Source organism: Hemicordylus capensis, chromosome 1 (assembly GCF_027244095.1).
Source record: "Hemicordylus capensis ecotype Gifberg chromosome 1, rHemCap1.1.pri, whole genome shotgun sequence".
In the NCBI taxonomy this organism is placed as follows: Eukaryota; Metazoa; Chordata; class Lepidosauria; order Squamata; family Cordylidae; genus Hemicordylus; species Hemicordylus capensis.
Window position 1 is genome coordinate 348302960 of NC_069657.1, and position 20960 is coordinate 348323919.

The 20960-nt window shown below is 43.8% G+C and overlaps 1 protein-coding gene across 1 annotated transcript; it reads right to left on the minus strand.

Moving 5' to 3' along the window:
- Positions 1-4722: 4722 nt before the first annotated feature.
- CCN2 (cellular communication network factor 2) lies at positions 4723-8575 on the minus strand. Its single transcript, XM_053287363.1, has 5 exons — positions 8192-8575; positions 7790-8012; positions 7094-7351; positions 6619-6830; positions 4723-6117 (listed from the first exon to the last, which is right to left on the minus strand). The coding sequence occupies exons 1-5, from the start codon at positions 8258-8260 to the stop codon at positions 5821-5823; spliced, it is 1059 nt and encodes a 352-aa protein (XP_053143338.1). The 5' UTR covers positions 8261-8575; the 3' UTR covers positions 4723-5820.
- Positions 8576-20960: the final 12385 nt, after the last annotated feature.

Sequence of the window (20960 nt, forward strand, 5' to 3'; positions counted from 1 at the left end):
CTGCCAAATCGGTTTGGTCAAACGGACCAGACCAGGTGGTCGGTTTGACTGAACGGATTCAGCAACACACAGTTCAGTTCGAATTCGGTTTGAATTCGAAACAAACTGCAATTTTTGAATTCGAAACAAACATACACACCCCTAGTGGGGGTAGAGGTAGTACAGGGCCCCCTTGTTCACTCTTACATCTCTTACATCTCTGCTCTTATGATTGGTAGACTGATACTCTTAGGACACTTCCTTCTTCTTTGTTCTCTCTGTTCTTTCATTTTCCTACCTCCATGAGGTAGCACAGAGTGCAGGTTTTCTGTCTAGGTTTCTAATTTCTTTAAATAAACCTTTGCTTATTTTAGCCTTTAATCCAGGTTTTCTTAACCTTGGGCCCCCAGATGATGATGTTGGACTACAACTCCCAGAATCCCCAGTCACAAAGGCCATGTCTGGGGATTCTGGGAGTTGTAGTCCAACAACACATGGGAGCCCAAGGTTAAGAAACCCTGCTTTAAGCAATTGTTTCCATATCTCCTCTGTGAGCTCATCAAACTGGTTTTCTCTGCTAATTAAGGGGATGATTCAAATTCTCCCCTACAGTTGCTCCCCTGCAATTGGTATTCAGAGGCCTCTTACCACTGAGCCTGGAGGCAGCCTATACCTATCATGACTAGTAGCCATTCTGGTTGTGCTATAAACTGTGCTTCTATCCCTATTGCTTTCTCATCCATCCATTCAAAATATTTCTATCACACCTTTTCAACACACTCAAGTTGGCTTATGACATTCATTTGAAAACCAATCAATTAAAAACTGCAATAAATAGCTAAAAGATACAATAAACAAATCATGCAATAGCACTAGAAGATAGATCTGTAGATGTTGATGGAAGCATAACACCGATGGGGCAAGGCGGACCTGAGTTAGGAAGTTCTGTAATCTGAGTGTTGCACTTGTGCAAATTATCTCCTGTGTGCCTATCAATTGTCCCACAAAGGTGGGGCAAACAGGAGGGTCCCTTCAAGTGGCTGTAAAGAGCAGGCATCTGGGGTGCAAAACAAATGGACTGATATGCTGCACAACAATAAGTTCCTGTTGCAATGTAACATTTGCTAGGGGTGTGCACAAATCAAAATCTGAGATTCAATTTGAGATCAAATTGCAGACCTCTCAAACTGATTTGTTGAAAGCAGTTGACTTGGCCATCTCCCTCGACAAATCACCTCAAACCACCCGAATAGATTTGCGTGATTCACATGCCATTTTGAGGCCTGTTTTGCTGGGAAAACAGGCCTCAAATGACACTTTTTTTCCTTTGGACTTCGTGTATCAGCCTGTCTAGAGGACAGGTCTACTCTGTCCTCCGAGGTGGGCTAACTCACCAAGTCTGGAGCAGAGAGTTGGTATACCCGCTAATTCCAATTATATCAGCTCTCCTCAGATAAACAGGCTGATGCGCCTGTCCTATGAGAGGTGGGCTGATTTCATGCAAGATTCCCTCTGTATTTGTGCACTAATTCTTCCTTTGGAAGATGTATGTATTTTTTAAAGGAACTCCTGCAGCAAAGTATGGTCTTTAAATGCATTAGTGGACGTGCATCGCCCATTTAATCAAACTCTGATAAATATTTGAAATTGCAGTGCATTTGTAACTATCCCATAATGGTCAAGTCAAATCAATACGCAGTTCTTTCTTCAATTGCTTTATTACTCAGGCATTTACCAACAACTGCATTTGGAGCCCTTTTTATGGAGGCTGGAGCAGAATGTCTGGCAGGGGAATCCTATGCATGTTTACTCAAATTCACTCCCGTTGTGTTCAGTGGAGCTTTATCCAAGGTATGTGAGCATAAGAGTGCACTGTGGACCTTTTGACAAGGTTACATTCCAGTGTGAATCTAAGTAAGTAAAAGGTAAAGTTGTGCCTTTGAGTCAGTGTTGAGTCTTTGGTAAAATACAGGAGGGGTTTACTATTGCCATCTCCCACATTGTATGAGACGATGCCCTTCAGCATCTTCCTATATCGCTGCTGCCCAGTATAGGTGTTTCTCATAGTCTGGGAAACATACCAGCAGGGATCTGAACCAACAATCTCTTACTACCTGGGCAAGTTACTTCCTTGCTGCACCATTAGGTGACTCTTGACTTAATTGGGTTGTGAGTAATTAAGTATTGGAAGTATTGCTATCTCTCCTCCCCGCTTTAAATATACAACAATCTGATCTCAATACATTGCATCTGATCTCTGCAAGTCATATAGAAGCCCAGGCTGATCCTCTACATTCTGCTTGGCAGACAGAAATGACAGGGCCAATCCAAGCCCCACAATCTGCTCTTCAGCGATGAGGCAATGTTGTCATTACTTTTACAAGGGATAAATAATATACAAGGGATAAATAAGATAAAGGGTGGGACTTTGCCATGCATACTTGCCTAGCCAAAGGTCAACAGAGTAAATACTCTGCAGAAGTAATGGCCTGAAAAACTGCCATGAGACTTTGGTATGTGGCAGTATAGAAATGTCATAAATAATCAGTTGAACTGAAGATGTAGCCATTAACACATGATTTCCTTTGATCTCTGGCATCATTCTCTTCCTGTTTGTTATCCATCTCACCCTTCAGTGTGTCTATCAGAAAGTCATTCCTGATCTCATTAAAAAATATGTCAATGTGGTGCAGTCCTTCCTTATGCTTGCCTCATTTATTACAACACAGGGAAGGAGCCAATACCAGTGGATTGTGAATTGTCTCTCTATGGGCGTTTCTGGCACCATGGGAGCTGCTGTGTGCTTGCAAACCTTGCACTGTTGCTGAAAATTGCACACACACAGAGCTACGTGATGGTCTGGCCATTATTTCCAATGGCCAGGTCATCGTGAAACTTTGTACAATTTCTGGTGACTGCACAAGCACGTAACTTTCAGGGTGCCAGAAACACCCATGGGATGCTGTACAGTATGTCAGCCAGTGTACATAGCAAAGATATATTGAATGGTTCCATATCTAAACAAAAGTACAAGCCTCAGGGCATTTACTCCGCTCATTATTAAATATAACAGAGCTACCACTTTAAAGAGCGTCACTTTGCTCAGTAGCATAGGAACATAGGAAGCTGCCATATACTGAGTCAGACCATTGGTCCATTTAGCTCAGTATTGTCTACAGATAGACCGGCAGCGGCTTCTTCAAGATTACAGGCAGGAGTCTCTCTCAACCCTATCTGGAGATGTCGGGGAGGGAACCTGGAACCTTCATACAAGCATGCAGGTGCTTGCCCATTCCCCTCGGGGGAATATCTTACAGTGCTCACACATGTAGTCTCCCATTCAAATGCAAATCAGGCCAGACTTTGCTTAGCAAAAAGTGCAATTCATGCTTGCCACCACCAGCTCTCCTCCCATGCAGCAAACCATGGATGCAACCAAGACAGGTGTGCCTAAGATTTATTTAAAAGCAATGAGACTGGAGCACTAAACTGTGCTCTTGATTTCACAGGGACGTAAATATGCCTGACTCTCTCTGTTTAGTTCTCTACAACCCCAGGCTGATCTTCCACATCCATCCATCCATCTATCCATCTCACCTCACAGCTAACACATCCACTTAAGGTCAGAGGGCAACACTGGACCAAATCTGTCTGCTTGGAAGAAATTGCTGGTTTTCAGTTATTTCCCCTGTTAGTAAGTTAATAATAATAATGTCTACTGTAATGAAAAATCTGACAGAGAGCTGATGATAAAAGCTTCTACAGAATCAGTTATTCACAATGCATTTAAAGGCTGCACATAGCAGGTCAAACAGTAAAATACTTGGATTTAAATCAAGTGATTTCCACTGTTCAAACTGAAAGCTCTGTATGTGCTGCACAGAATTCACTGAAAAGAATTCACTTTAATGGTCAGGAGAGCTCCACCCATTCATTAATGTGCATGCAAAGAGCTGACCACCCCTGCCTCATGGAAGTGAAGGGGGAAGCCCTTGTGGGTTGGAGAACTAGACTAAGAAATTGTTGACTCAAGGCAATTCATTTGATGAGTCTGATGGGATGCCACTGCTTAGAATCCAAGCTTTACTTCTGTGAAGCTAAGGGTGTAACACTGATCTGATATTGCCTGTCACAGGGTTGTTGTGAGGAGAAACTTAAGTATGTAGTACACTGCTCTGGGCTCCTTGGAGGAAGAGCGGGATATAAAATGTAAACATTATTAAATAGTAAATAAAATAAATAAATCCTATAGTTGAATTACAAATTCCCATGCTATATTTGTGCTTTGTAATCCTTCACAGACTGAGTTCTTGAAGTACATGTCACAAAGGCAGAACACCCATGGAATGCAGTATGGTGCAATATGACTACTAATAGTATTTACTATCACAAGCAAATGTCTAAAGAATGATCTTTTTCATAAAGTTGATAAAATGTTGTCTGTGGATTAGCTTTTTGGGATTTTAGACCTGATTGTTAAAACTTCAGCAATACAGATTGCAACCTTGTTGCTGTAACCTTGTGTGGGCACCTAGGGTCTGGTTCTCCTGCTTTGTCTCTCAGGGTGGGATGTGCGCAGGCTTATTGTGCCCCTGGATTGGTTAGACAGACTTTGTATGCCATGCATATACATCAAGGAACATCGGGAGTATAAGTTTAGTGCTGGTATCGCAAAGTGTACATCAACTAATTCAGTTCCCAGGAACTGCTAGACCCAATGAAATCAAGAGAATTTCAAGCCAGTTTATATAAAAAATAAAATACTTTATTTTTCAACTAGAAAGGTGCAAACATGTAACTTTTGGTCACACTTCTCAATAGGTAATTAACTGTCTCCCAAAACAGCCATGGTCAAAGAAAGAAACAAATGCTCCTAGGTGGAAAAATAGATCAGGTATGAATGAGCCACTCGTTTTACTTCGGACCAAGTTAATTAAGGCAGAAACAACCATATTCCTTTTCCTGGCCATTCATTTGATGAAATGCTTCTAAAGGACACCGATGCCTCTTCTTTGGCGTTTGCCAAGCATTTGCCATCAGTTCAGTTCCCCCTAAGACTAGCTGAGCAGAACGTTCCTTAGGGAATCTATTCCATGCGTTGAATGCACTGAATCAGACAAGCCTTGAGTCATAAAAAAAAGAAGAGGCTAACACTGATGTATCAAAGCATTAACCCCAAAGGTAATAAAACTTTAAATTAACTTAGATAACTGTACAATATATATATATGTACATATACACACACAGACACAATATTTACATTAATTAAAAAAATAAACTTGTGACAGGCAAATGTGCTGCCACAAGCGGTCCAGTCTAATAGACACGATTCCGATTCAGTTTGAACAAACCATTTGAATCAGAATTTCAAAGCAGAATGATGGCTGCTCTGGCTAACAGAACGCCATTTCTTAGCACATTGCTGGTGAGAGTTTCCAGTCCAGCTGTTACTGTCACCAAAAAACAGTGTCAGTAACCTTGCTAAGGGTCCTTTTTGATTGCACTATTAGGCGGCACATGAGAGACCACACAATGAAAACACTGCTTGAGTCCACACGTGTCCCCTTAAAGTAATCCCTATATATCACCCCCATAATCAGTATACTCTGTTCTGAGGTACAGCTTTGCTGTAGCTTGTCTCTGTCCATCTTATTTTTTTTTCTTCCTTTCAAATCAATGTTTGGGGTCAGTAAACAGTTTGGTCTTAAATCACTGGAACAGTTCTGTACGGTTTTTAAAAGACATTTAAATACCTTGTGCTATTGAATCATGTTTTACAAAAATGAGATGCAACGATCAGTTCAAGTTGACAGTCAAGTTTAAAAGTCTCTTTATGGGCTTTTATGCCATGTCTCCGTACATCTTTCTGTAGTACACAGACTCAAAGATGTCGTTGTCTCCAGGGCAGTTGTAGTGGCATGCGCAGGTCTTGATGAACATCATCCTCTTCTTCATGACCTCGCCGTCGGGACACTTGAATTCCACAGGCAGGGTGGCTGTTCTGTGGGGGGTGCAGCAACGCCCATCAGTGCAGACCCCACAGAACTTGGCTCGGTATGTCTTTACACTGGTGCAGCCGGACAGCTCAAACTTGATAGGCTTGGAGATCTTAGGAGTACGGATGCACTTTTTGCCCTTCTGTTTAGACAGAAACACAAGAGTCAGCTATACAAGGTTTCCATTCATATTGTCCAATATCTTCTTCCAGCATCACATTTTAATGACTCTCCAATCTTAACACATTGGGCACAATCAAGTCAGTGTTAACCATCTACAATAAGCCTATGCTTAATGAAATCAACGTACATTGCTTAACTTTGTTTAGTTGTGCCTGTTACTTGAAAGGAAGTCCTATTAACTGGATTTTTGTCCATGTGGATCTGCTAGTAGCAGACTATCTATGAAAAATCTGGTACCCTTACTTCACTCATAGTAACTTTAAGTCATTGGTGTTAAAGTTATTTTTAAATATTGATATCAATTTAGTTCTTCAACTTCTTGGAATCACTATGAGGAGCTACATACTGTACTGTATTTTCATTTTATTTAAAATGCATTTGTTATAGAGCTATGGTCACATGGCAACTATGAGACACCTTTGTTGAAAGATCTGCTAAAGGGAAGTGGACAACAATTTACCTTGATGCTCTCCTCCAGGTCTGCTTCACAAGGTCTCACCATGCAAAGTCTGCTTTGCTTCTCCAGTCTGCAGTAGGCATTGTCATTGGTGACTCTGGTAGAAATGCCCATTCCACAAGTCTTTGAGCAGGCACTCCATTCAGTGGTTTGGACCAGGCAGTTGGCACGCATCATTGATGGGTCAGGACCATAGGTGTCTTCCAGTCTGTAAGCTGAAGAGCAGAGTAAAGATCTAAGTTATTAGATTCTAGTACAAGAAGAACTTATTCAGATGATACAGAATTCATCGATATTACACTATGGGAGTCTATGGAGATCAGAATATCTGTACCAGCACTGTTATGATAGTGGAACAACAGAAGGTGCAAGTACTGGCTATTCTGCATTCCATAGGTTTCCGCAATGAAATGACAGAAGGTTCAGCTCAGGGCATCAACATGGAAACACCCGCTCTAAGAAGAGAACTCCAGCTCACCAGCAAGAGCAGGTCCAACAGCAGTCTGTTCTTTGTCCTTGGGCTCATCACACACCCATTCCTCGCAGCATTTGCCAGGGAGCTTCACCCTTCGTGGGTAAGGGCAGTCAGGACTAGGCAGGCGGACATCCATGCTGCAGAGAGGCACACAGCCCACTGCCCCGTCCAAGCATGTGCACTGGTATTTGCAGCTGCTCTGGAAGGACTCGCCACTCCTGTACACCATCCCTCCAAACACGCAGGGGGCACCGTCTCTTGCTAAAAAGAGAAGAGAGGATTCCTTCAGGAAAACCCTGGGTGGAAATCAAGCAGCCCGTGCACAAACAAAAAGGGAGCCAAGCTAACTGCACTAGTTTACTAATGGGCTCCTATCCTTGGGTCAGTCAGCTTTGTCCATGCAAAGCTCATGTACTTCTAGTTCTAATAGCTGCTTAAATGCAATCGCTGAAGCTTTCAATTACTAGATGGAGAAGACCAAATGTCTTGCAGACCAACCTCCCGCATCAAGGCAGGATGCTCTATACTCAAAGATCCCGAAGGAAGGAGAGTAACTGTTCAAACAGCCCTTAACTAGGTTACTTTTCAAGGCTCTGGAAAGAATGATTTCTAATTCCGTTCGCTGCTGCCTCCTAGAGGTGGCGAGCCATAATAATAATAAAAAAGGCAACCCTTCCCAAGCCAGCCCACAGTACTCACCGGTGCACACTCCGATCTTGCGGTTGGCCGGGGAGCCGAAGTCGCAGAAGAGCCCCTTGTGAGGGTCGCAGGGGTCCCGCTCGGTGCACAGCTCGCCCAGCTGCTTGGCGCACACCCGGCAGCATCCACAGCCATCTTGCACCAGGCTGACTCCGGGAGGACACTCGGGAGGCGTCGTGGATCCGCACTGGCATTGCCCGCTGCAGTCTTGGCTGACCACCTCCTGGCGAGAAAGCGAGGCAGAAACGGCGGCTCGTGAGTGGATGGAGCGGAAGAAACGGCGGCGAACAGGGGAGGGGTCACACACCCGGAGATCCGCTAGCCGCCCACCCATCGCCCGTGTCCCAGAAAGCAACGCTTCCCTCGAAGGAAGCCGGCGACCGTGGCGGAACAGACACTTACCCGGCTAAGGAGGGCGAGGAGGAGCGCCAGGGCCCAGCCGAAGCCGCTGAGTCCCATCCTTGCGAGCATGATCGGGCTGCTGGTTCAGAGCAAGAGGCGCTGCAAAGGCTGCGGGAAGTCGGGCTGGCTTTGCGGGGCCGAGTGGATCTCCTTGTCGCGGGGAGTTTCTGGAGAAGGAAGCGGGCTAGCGAGGGTCGCCGCTGTCTCTCGGCTCGGCAAGGCAGGCTCTTGAAAAGTCCCTTCAGAGTCTCTCTCTCTCTTAGTTTCTCTGTCTTGGAAGCAGAGCGATTGTTGAGTGAGTCTCAAGCAGGCAGCCCGGCGGCTTTTATACACTCCAGGCGCCCAAGACTCGCCAATCGGCTGAATGGAGTCCTACACAAACAGCGGCATTCCTGACATTCTTCTCCACCTTCCTGCCTCATCAACTCACACCGGATTGATCCTGACCCCTTGACACTTCGCATTCCTCCTGTCTGAAAAAGCTGGCGCACTTCAACGCACAAAAAAGGCGCTGTATTTCCACCCGCAAAAAAGAAGAAGAAAAAAGGGAGAGTTTTCTCCAGCTTCCAGAGCAGATTCTTCCCACCACCACAGACCTGATTTATAGGACTTAAAAATACGTCTGCTCTGGAATACTCTTTCTCCCCTCCTATTTTCAAAGGACTAAACCTAGATTCCACAAAAATTCAGCCTCTGTGTGTGTCCATCCTGCGTCCAAATTACATAAATCAAATTTCGGGACACCTTACTACAAAGAGAGAAAGTAGGATTATTTCTTGAAAAGTATAACGTTTTCTTTCTGAAAATACCAAAGACTGCATTTGAATTATTGCCAGCTCTAGGGAAGGACTGTTGTTAAAAAGTCAAAAAAAGACAACCCTCGTTAAACCTACAGGATCCCGAAGTCACTATTTGTAAAATCTGTTGTGAAAGCGGATTTCCCTTTCAGTTTTAAGGGTGAATGTGAAACAAATGAAAAAACTCACCTCCATCCTATCCAAGCTTCCTGGGTTCCCAGCCTAGGGTCTGATGTGTTTGGATTACAACTCACATCATCTCTAGACACAGTGCCTGCTAGGGATGATAAGAATTGTAGCTAACAACATTTGGGGACTCAAAGTTTGGAACCCCTGAATTGATTCAGTCAGATTTTCCCACAATCATCATGAAGATTTTCCCACAGAATCATGAAAATAGCACCCAGTCAAATCAATGCACATACAAATAAATACACATCGTATCTTAAATAGTGCAATTTATAAAAACACAGTGCAGCTCCTTCCAACCAAAGCCCTGCGTTAGAATCATCCCCTATCTTTTTCTGTACTTGAAGGCACTTGTCCCTATCAATCAGTGCCCCCATATGGTCTCATTCACTCACAGATGGTTTTGGTGTCATGGGCTGCCTTGTTCCCTGCAATGGAAGGATGAGATCTGCATACACAGAACAGTCAGGAGTCTGATTCTCCCCCTCCCTGAAATTAATGGAGACAGTGACACCCATAGTTGAATCTGATACCTGAATCTTGCCAATCATGTATAAGTTAAACAGAAAGGAGCATTAAACAACCACAGCAACAACTAGTGGTTGTGTGTGACTGTCCTTCTCACTATACTAATCTTTCTCTGGATTTTGCCCATGATCTGCCAAGCACTCCTTTAGTAAAGCGTAACTGGAATCAATGAAGACTCCTGTTAGACTCCTGTTGACTCTAATGTAGCTACTCTAGAGTAAATGGGCTGGGCTTTAGAGTCACTGGCTGTATTCCTAGTGAAGTGAATGACCAAAGTTCTGTTGGGTTGAATGGGTGTGGATTGTGTCCCTTCTGTTTCTAAGGGAAACGGTTGCCACCTTCAATATTTATTTAATATTTAATCCAGAGGAACAGGTAAGAATGTGTGATTTGATCCTTCTTGCGCCATGACTGTTGTGACAAGCGGAGAGTTCAAGGGAGGGGGGGAGGGGAGACATGTTGCTAGGAACAAGCCTGGGAATTTTTTCTTTCTTTTTCTTATCTGGACAAGAAGACACGAGGCTCTCAAAGAAGGAAGTCTGGCAGGCTGTTTTCTCCTGATTTCTTGCCATGCCTGCCTTTCTGACGGGCACTTGTTTTTCTTCCCAACTTGGTGTGCTTCTCTGTGAAACGTAGATATTTGAGGATGTTTCTTATTATATCACCTGAAGTAATACATCATACAGTGTGGTGTCTGGTTTGCAACTGATGCTGTGGACTGCTGAATCATACTGGGATATTTTTCCTAATAGGAACTTTCTATGAATAGAGGGAGGGAGGGAGGGAAAGAGGCAGGGAGCCGCTTTGCCCTGAAATACTTGGCACAGGGAAAAGAGGTGGAAGCATGGAAGATGTGGCTTTCAGTCATGGCCCAGGAACAGTGTATGGCCTAGTCCATCATTCCCAAGCAACACATCTTCCTCCAGCAGTTCTCAACTCCTTGGACTTGTTCCTGCCCACCACATCCTCACCCAAAGCCTATGGAAACAAAACAAAACAGCAGCAGCCACACTACTGTTTATTTGGAAGATGATATTTAAGTGCAATATTTATTTATGACATTTATTTTATTTATTATTTATTTATTAAAACATTTTTATACTGCTCAAAACTTACGTCTCTGGGCGGTTTACAACAGGATAAAAACAAAGTAAAACATTCGTTAAGACAAAAATGGGGAGGGGGAAACACACACATTACAACAATTAAATTTTTAAAAAATAATATTTTAAAACAGCATTAAAACCATTAAAACAACATTAATTAAAAGCCTGGGTGAAGAGGTGTGTTTTTAAAGACTTTTAAAAAGCTGTCAGAGATGGGGAGGCTCTTATTTCACTAGGGAGTGCATTCCAAAGCCTCGGGGCAGCAGCAGAGAAGGCCCGTCCTTGAGTAGCCACCAGACAAGCCGGTGGCAGCTGCAGACGGACCTCTCCAGCAGATCTCAGTGGGTGGTGGGGTTCATGCAGAAGAAGGCGTTCCCTTAAATACTCAGGGCCCAAACTGTTTAGGGCTTTATAGGTTATAACCAGCACCTTGTATTTTGCCCAGAAACATATTGGCAGCCAGTGTAGCTCCTTCAATACAGGAGTTATATGGTTTCTCCGAGATGACCCAGAGACCAGCCTGGCTGCTGCATTCTGGCCCAGCTGTAGTTTCCGAACTACGTACAAGGGCAGCCCCACATAGAGCATATTACAGTAATCCAGTCTGGAGGTTACTAGCAGATGTACCACTGTTTTGAGGTCATCCACCTCAAGAAACGGACGCAGCTGGCGTATCAGCCAAAGCTGATAGAAGGCACTTCTGGCCACCGCCTCAACCTGGGACACCAGGGAGAGGCTCAGATCCAGAAGCCAGGGAGAGGCTCGGATCCAGTTCCATCCCCTTTAGTATATGCATGAGCTGTAAGTGTCTGAACAGTTTAATGTACACTGTAGACTTGGGCATGGGAATTGAATGTTATGAAGCTCAGTGGTTGCCTTGAAGAAGTCAGTCTTTTCCTATAGCAACCCCACAGGGTTGTTGTGAAGTTAAATTCTGCTCTGAGAATGACTACCACTGGGGTCAGTCAGAAGGGCTCAGTTCCCAGGCCTCACACTCATTAAAGGGCCTGCTGTTCTACTTCAGCCAACATTGTTATGTGCCTAGGCCCTGAGCCCAGTGAGAGTCTGCCTCAGAATCTCTTAAGGCAATAGCCCTCTTCAGGTGGAGAGGAGAGCTGATTTAGGAGAGGAGAGCTGGTCTTCTGGTAGCAAGCATGACTTGTCCCCTTAGCTTAGCAGAGTCTGCCCTGGTTGCATATGAAAGGGAGACTAGGAGTGTGAGCACTGTGAGATATTCCCCTCAGGGGATGAAGTCGCTCTGGGAAGAGCAGAAGTTTTCAAGTTCCCTCCCTGGCTTCTCCAAGATAGGGCTGAGAGAGATTCCTGCCTGCAACCTTGGAGAAGCCGCTGCCAGCCTGTGAAGACAATACTGAGTTAGATGGACCAATGGTCTGACTCAGTATATGGCAGCTTCCTATGTTCCTATGTGTATGCTGTACATGGTTACAGCATCATACAAGGGCATTGGGCAAACCCCCACCTTTAGTCACACCTGCCCCTCCCACAAATAGAGTATTTGTCTGCAGGGACAAATGTGGAACTTGGGGAGAGATCCTCTGTGTGATCAGGAACACTGGGGTGCCCAAGGTTCCTGCTGTAATTGAACGGATGGGTTCAAAGAACCCGGGTCCCCCGCCTCCTGAGGGCCCCTCTGCTCCACCTCTCCCTATTTTCTTCATTCTCTCTCACACTCTGAGGGGCCACTGGGGAGGGGGTGAACATTTTTTAAAAAATTTATTTTACATTTTATATCCCGCTCTTACTCCAAGGAGCCCAGAGTGGTGCACTACATACTTAAGTTTCTCCTCACAACAACCCTGTGAAGTAGGTTAGGCTGAGAGAGAAGTGACTGGCCCAGAGTCACCCAGCTAGTATCATGGCTGAATGGGGATTTGAACTCAGGTCTCCCCAGTCCTAGTCCAGCACTCTAACCACTATACCACGCTGGCTCTGGGCCCCCCTCTCCCCTAGCTACTTCCCTAAGTTACATAATGCCTGAAGAGGGCTAAGGTGACATTGATTTCAGTAGGAAACTTATTTCCAAAGCAATGTGTTTTAGCTAATGGCTAAAATCCTGTTGTTTTACTTAACTGGCTTGCGAGTCAGGCTGAAAGCCTATTGATATTTCTAAGCAGAAGCAGGGCGTTCATGGTGTGTAGCATTTACCTTCTGGTTTGGTCCAGAAGACAGTGAAAAGCTGCATTTGGATAAGCTATATCTCTCCAAATGGCTCTCTCAAAATGGAGGAGATGGCCTGGTCTGTTATATGGGAAAGAATTGTTTGGGTACCACATATGTTGTCACAGTTGAGAGGAATGAGTTGGTTGGCCAACTCTTGATGACCCTCAAGTCTTACAAATCTGTGGTATTTTGAAAGATGTTTTCATGTAGGACCTGTTCTATTCTTGCCTATTCATTTGAAACAGGTCATGTACAGAAGACATTGCCAGGGAATTTTGCTTGTAATCTCTCTCCCTCTCCCCTCCTTTCCCACCGCAACATAATACAGGATATAGACTCTTTCCAATACCGCATTGGTTTTGAATAAAAGTCTACCTTTTAACAGAAAAACCCCTCTCATTTGTTGGGGGGGAAAAACCCATACAAGGGAGTTATGACAAATGATACACATTTCCCAACTTATGAGGCATCCCAAACCTATATTTACTTGGACGGCTGCAGGCAAAGGCTACATTTACCCACTTCTGAGTAAATAATAGACACACCAAACTATGTGCAACATGCTTACGAAAATGGAAACACAACCAGGTAAACAGAATGCTGCTTTAAAATGCCCAAATATGGTAGGTAAAGAGTGGCATGAGAAGCATGGATGGTGAAATCCATGCTTGGCATGCAAAAGGTCCCAGGTTCAATCCCTGGCAGCATCACAAGGTAGGAAAAGACTCCTCTCTGAAACCTTGGAGAGCTACAGCTGGTCAGTGCAGCACTAAGCTCAGGAAATAAATGATGCGGTAAAGGCAGTGTCACATGTTCCAGGATTATTATCATGCATAATGTAATTTAGGATACCCTAAATTGTTTTAAATTGTGTACATCCCCTAGAGATACACATATTAGGTGATAGATAGATAGATAGATAGATAGATAGATAGATAGCAATTCAGTTAAGATGATTCATAACAATGAGCCAAACCACATACTGTACGGGAAGGGGGGAAATACGTCTGCCAATGGATTTAAAATCCTCAATTTATTAACCAGTTGATGTCCAATAAATGAGTTTATTACCAAAATATCAATATAGATGCTTTCTTAGGATAGTAAAGAAAGTGCAACAAAACTTATTTATTTTATTTTGCATTTTAGGCGTGTATACACTGCCTTTTCATTGTTTGCATTGTATGCAGAAACAAATGCTGTATTTGGAGATAAATCCTTTGTGGGATCAGGAATATTGGGATGTGCAAGGTTCCTAATCATAGGTAACTTACAACACAGTTTAATAAGCAAAAGCTACCACTCATTGCTAGGCATAAGACCATCTTTATTCCCCCGCCATTCCTTACTTCAGTAACATATCAGAATCAAAGTAGCCTCAGAAATAAAACCTCGTCCTTCCTTCCCAGTGCCCCCAGATAAAATTGGCCTCCACAGATTCACTAATTACAGTTGGAATGGATCAATCTACCAATTAAAGCTTGCAGCCCTGTCCTATACACATCCACACACTATTACTGTCATTCTGAACTGGGGTGGATCTCCTTCTTCATGTCAAATATGATTAGTGCTGAGCATAAGCCAACCCTCCCATCAGATCATCCCAAGAGAGATTTAATTGGGTGAATGTCACTGGTAACCAACCTCTTGGCTAGGTTGGGCAGTTCCAGATGCCTCAGAAGAAGTTGGGGGAGGAAACCAAGATTTCCTGAAAGTTGGTGTGGGGGTGTGGGGGTGAGAGAGGACTTTGCTGACCCTATTAGGCTCAAGAAGATAGAACTTGATAAAAGTACCTACACAACCTCCTTCATAAACTCTCTGGAACCCAGTGATGTTCTTAATTTTTTTAGCAAACCCGTTCTTCAGAACTTCATTGACGAAAATATTACTAAACTCCAAAATATCACTCATGTAGGGTTTTTTTTAGATAGGATACCTCAAACTCTATTTGCATTAGGTTCAGAGCAGCCCAATGAATTATGTGAATAACATTCACATTTCGCAGCTACAGAACAGAAAGATGCAGCTTGTCTATCATCACCTAGCAAATCCATGACAGGACTAAGATTTGTACTCTTGGGCAAATCTCTTGATGTCTCAACACGTGTGTGAACTGAGTGCATTGATTGACAGCATTTGTGACACAGAGGTGACACTGAATGGAACCAAAGCTCATTTGAATCTCTGATGGACTGTTGCTTCACACATTCTGTGGTTATTGATGAATGATGAATACATAGTTTGGCATGATCCCCAATGTTTGGCTTGAAACATTGCCTCTGGATCCCAGTGCTACCAAACTATTACCAAACAGCCAGCAAAGTCACCATGAAGGCCATGGCCATTACTCTGATGCATTAGTAATGGCCATTACTCTGATGCATTACTCATGCATTTTTTGTCAGAAAGAACACCCATGTCAAATGAGGTTTTGGTTAAATAAATATGTTGAAGCTAATTCTCGGCTGCACTGTATGGATTGTATGGGGCGAACAGCATTAAACCCTATATCTCCTGGGTCTATATTGTTTTACTCTATACACTTTTTAGAAAAGTATCCATCCTCATCATGTGGATGGATTAATAACAGCAACAACAACAACACAATGGCCTTTGTGAACATTAGCCTTTGTTTGCCTGGCCTTATTGAATTGATGGCATGCCACCACGTCAAGAAATATAGGCTGTCATTGATACAGAGGATTGTTAAAAGGGGTGAATTGTGGCTTACATGCAGGTGTTTATACAGCAGCTCCTTTTCAGACGGTATGTTTTTTTTCTGGTAAAATTAGGAATTCACTACATTGGCAATCCAGTCGTGTTTATACAGCTATACATGGAATGTGTGTGTCGACATTCACTTCAATTGGTTCAGTTTTGTAAAAAGTACAGGTGTGGATATGTGGCATTCTTTCCTTTATGTTTATCCTTTTCTTCTTCTTCTCATTTTCGAAGCCTTCCCCCCTTCCCCAAAGAAGTCACTTGATCAAGTATCAGACATACTGGAAAACCTGGCAGGACTGCAGGAAAGTGGCTAGACTCAGAGTGTTTGTGTACTTAACGAAAGAATCTTGCACATTTTCAACCTCCAGTCGCGGCTATTTTCTTATAAGAGCCACTGGAGGTCTGAGCCAGCCCTCAAAACAGAAATCAAAGGCTCCCAGAGAAACACACCCAAAGAATGTGAACCTGATCCAAGAGCTGTACGCAATGCTCACACAGGACTCCCAGCCTTATAGGAAGCCTCGCCGTATATGGACAACTGTACCCTGAGCTATTTATCATCCTGATGGGCTTGTAGGCTGGATCTCAGACCTTTCGAGTTTGCCTCAGGTTTAATGATGTACATTAACTGCCCTCCCTAAATGCTTGCCAGAATATTCCCCCCAAATGTTTAATAAATATTATCTTGCACTCTTAAGGGATCCTGTTCAACCATACATTACATGTGTATTTACTTAAAGTGCTGATTCCAAGCAAGGCTTGCTATTCTGCCTCAGAGCTGGAAATGAAGTACAAATAAAGAAGTTTTACTTTATATCCGGAATTTGCTTCTCTTGTGTTTATTTTTTTTAAAGTTCATTCACTGGCTCATTCAATATGAGCCATACTGAACACACACACACACACACACACACACACACACACACACACAATCTCAACAAGTGCTCCTAAAATATACTGTTTTTTGATGCTTAATTCTGAATATATCCAAGGGCAGTCTTTAAGCCTAATTGAGAATATGGTCACTATCTCCACCCCCCGCCCCCCCAAAAATCTAACTTTGAAAACTTCCTGTCATTCCATATGCAATGGAGTTCACATCTTGTTGTTCATATCTGCAGATCTGCTATGAAGTCCAACCGTGGACTTCGGTTCATTTATACTAATTTACACTGCCTGAAAATGGGAACCAAATGTCCTCATCAAGCCAGTGAGAGAAAAAGTTGCTATTTAGCATATCCTGCACATCGAAATACCTACCAAGAGATGGCTAAATCCATTTGATGCCACGCCAAAAAGTTTTGGTGGAAAAGCCAATGAATCCACTCTGCACAAATAAAACTCTGGAGTGGATTGCAGCACTGAGAATGGATTCCACAGTCCACTCTGGGCATGTGCAGAGCAGTCTAGCACAGTGCTTTGCGTCATGCTTCGATCTTTTGAATAAATTAAAAAACTATGTCAATGGGGGAAATGCCATTCTGTGATCACTGGATAGAAGTGTTGAATTTTGACTGGAAAGGCTTGGGTCAAATCCCTTCTCAGCCATAAAGCTTACTGATGACCTTGGGCCAGTCTTTGGCTGACATTCTGTGCAAATGGTAACATAATGTGCATGTGTTGTGCAAATGTGCTCTTGTGCAAATGTAAAGATTGTGCAGAATGTCATGATAGCACGGCCATTGGAATTAATGGCTGTGCTACTATGCAACTGCATTTGTGCACAATTTGTGTGTTTGCACAAGAATGCACACAGAGCTTTGCATCATATGTCAGCCACTATCTCTTAGACTAACCCATCTCACAGGGTTTTGAAGATAAAGGGGTAGAACAATGTATAGCAGCCTGAGCTCATTTGAGATAGCACATGATAATACAAAATAAATATATAAACAGAGAGAGATATCAGCTTATCTTTAAATCAATCTCTTTTAGAAACTTATGCATTGCATTGTAATGTTTTATCATCTTTGGAATTTCTTAAATTGTGTAGTGGCTATTTCTTAGGTCAAGAAGACATGAATTATGTCATTGTTTTATTTGCAGCTGTAATATGATGCATGAGCTTTCAGACTGAGCCTCTGCTATCTGTTGGCTACAGTTCAGCACAGTCTTGAGGGTGATTATGGCCTAGCCTAGTCATAAAATTGCCTTGAGTGTGTTGATGAAAACACAAACTCTGAATGCTGTGCAGTGAATGTGCACATGACCACATTCAACTCACATTATGCACATTAAACTTCACTCAAAAATATATGTGTAAAAAAATTCATTCTACATTGCCTTGAATAAAGAATGAAGCTGACATTTCCTCAGTACTCTTCAAAGTATGCTGGATATGGTAGTTTACTGTAAGATATAATGTGTTCTGAATCAGGGTGTGCACGAACTGTTTGATCCTGAACCAGTTTGCCTCAAACTGGGCTGGTGCAATGGTTCGATCACAAATCCGGTGAAGATTCCCCTTTACAAGGAAAGAGTTGGGGGAATCCGTGAAAAGTCTTCTAAAGGGCAGCCAGGGAGGAAGCGTGAGAGGGCATCTTGAAAAGTAGGTTCTTACTGGGCTGGCGGTTGCCCCTCAACCCTGGCCGCTGCTGGCGCAGTGCAAGTGCACAGCGCTCCCTCCAGCAACCCACTTGTGTGGCGGCAGTGTAGTTCTGGCCTCTACAGATGCACGGAGACCAGAACCATGTCGCCACAGTGCGGGTGGGTCTCTGGAAGGAGTGCTGCATGCTTGGGATGTGCCAGGGGGGCTTTGAGGGGCACAGGTGGCCACTGAGCCAGTAAGAACCATAATCTATTTTTAAAGGTGCTTTCTTGCCACCCCACCCCAGCTGTCCTTTAGAAGACTTTTCAAGGATTCCCCCACCCCTCTACTGGATTCCCCATTACAACTGGTTTGAGGGGGCAGCCAGTCAGTTAAACCAAACCGGTTCACAGACCAGCAGCAGTTGAGTTCAAATTCAGTCTGAATTCAAACCGAATTGCAAATTTCAGTTTGTGCAAACCCTAGTTCAAAATTCTGTTTCTTAACGCATTCACCACTTACTTACTCACTTATTATATTTGTGCACCACCCCAAACTTGCATCTCTGGGTAGTTTACAACAACATAAAACAAATTAAAACAGAAAGTAAAACCTTGAAACAATTCAAAACCACAAGCCATATGGCTAAGTGGGACATTACTTCTGGTGTGTGCCTTTCAGCAGGACCTTCTGGAAGCAATCTAAAGAAAGACAGTGTAACTAGAAGATAGAGAGGCTGTCATCACAAGGGCTAGGCTGCTACGGTGGAGTGGCGGGGTCCACATTCCTAAGCACGACTCTTAGCTGAGGTTAAGGGAGCAAGTGATCCCTTCACCTGGCTGCCAGGATCGTGTGTCTTCTTGGGCTTCACACAGCCCAAGGAGACACAGAGATGTAGTAGTAATAAGTTTATTGTTGTAGCCACTGGTCGTAACACAACGTTAAAAACACACACACACAAAAACCAGTATACCTGCTAACTGAGCAAAGAGACACCTTTTAAAGTGGTGATTCTTTTAAATTTAGCAGGAGGAGAGCAACTGGCCCAACACCAACTATCCAAGCCCAACACAACATCCCTCCAGTGGCTGTTGCTGGTATCTACCTTATGTTTATTTTTAGATAGTGAGCCCTTTGGGGACAGGGGACTATCTTAATTAATAATGTATTCTTTATTTTTCTATGTACACCGCTTTGGTTGAAGAGTGGTATATAAGTATCAGTAGTAGTAGTAGTAGTAAAAAGGATTGGGTGGATAAATGTGTCTTTAGAGACTTTTAAAAAGTTGTTAGAGATGGGCAGGCTCTTATTTCAGCAGGGAGCACATTCCAGAGTCACAGCGTGGCAACAGAGAAGAAGACTTTATCTTAAACCACTTGGGTCTACGCTATTTAGGGCTTTCTAGGTTATAAACAACACTGTGTATTATGCATGTAAACATACTGGTAGCTAGTGTAGTTCTTTTAATATAGGAGTAATATGGTATCTTTGAGATGACCCATGGACCAAGCTGGCTGCCAAATTTTGCACCAATTGAAGTTTCTAGAATACATAAAAAGGCAGCCCCACATAATAGGGATGTGCAAACTGGCTCGATGTCGAACCAATTGGTTCGATGGTTTGGGGTCAAACCAAAACACCCCCTGTTCGGTCCAACTCTGGACTGAACACACACACACACCCAAATATTTGGGGGGTTCACAGACCTTTTTTTGTTTAAAAATTTTTTAAAAAAATTATCTTATCTCCCTCAGGGTGGGGGGTCACCGAGGGTCCCCCCCGGCTCTCCTTATGGCTCCCTCTGGCTGGTTCAGCTGGCTCTTCGGCCATTCGGACGCTCTTCGGCCTTCTCCCTTCGGCATGGTGGCCATTTTGGAGGCCACGTGCCTGCATGATTGGCCTCAGGCCGCCGCACCAAGGGGAGAGCCAAAGACCGGCTGAATGGCCAAAGAGCTAGCCAAACCGGCTGGAGGGAGCCATAAGGAGAGCCGGCGGTAGGAGGGGGAACCTCCACGGACCCCCACCCCAGCAGCCTCCAGGAACTCCCCCAAGGGGGATAAGGTTATTTTTATTTTATTTTTTACAAAAAAAAAGTCCACAAACCCCCGCAGACTGAACTGAGCCAGGGGCTGAACTGGCCCGGTTGGTTTGACTCCAGTCCAGACTCGAACCAAACCGAGCCAGCCGGTTCCATGCACATCCCTACCACATAGAGCACACTGCAGTAGTCAGTAGTGGAGGTTACCAGCATATATACTACTGTTCTGATGTCATTTAGCTCAAGAAATGGACACAGGTGGCATATCAGCTGAAGTGAATAGAAAGCACCTCTGGCCACTGCCTCAACCTGAAATACTAGGGACTGCCTCAACCTGAGACCTCCAGAAGCACTCCCAGACTGCATACCTCTTCCTTTTGGGGAAGTGTGACCTCACCCAGAACTGGCAGATCAGTATAGTCTCCCAGGTTCCGACCTTATTGTTCCAAACAATAAGCACTTCCTTCTTATCTGGATTCAGTCTCAGTTTGTTATACCTCATCCAGCCCATCACTGCCTTCAGGCAGGCATTTATGGAGGTTAGGCCTTCTCCTGATGATGTTGACATGGAGAAATAGATTTGGGTGTCATCAGCATACTGATAATACCCTGCACCAGGTCTCCTGATGATCTCTTCCAGTGGTTTCATGTAGATGTTAAAGAGCATTGGAGACAGTAC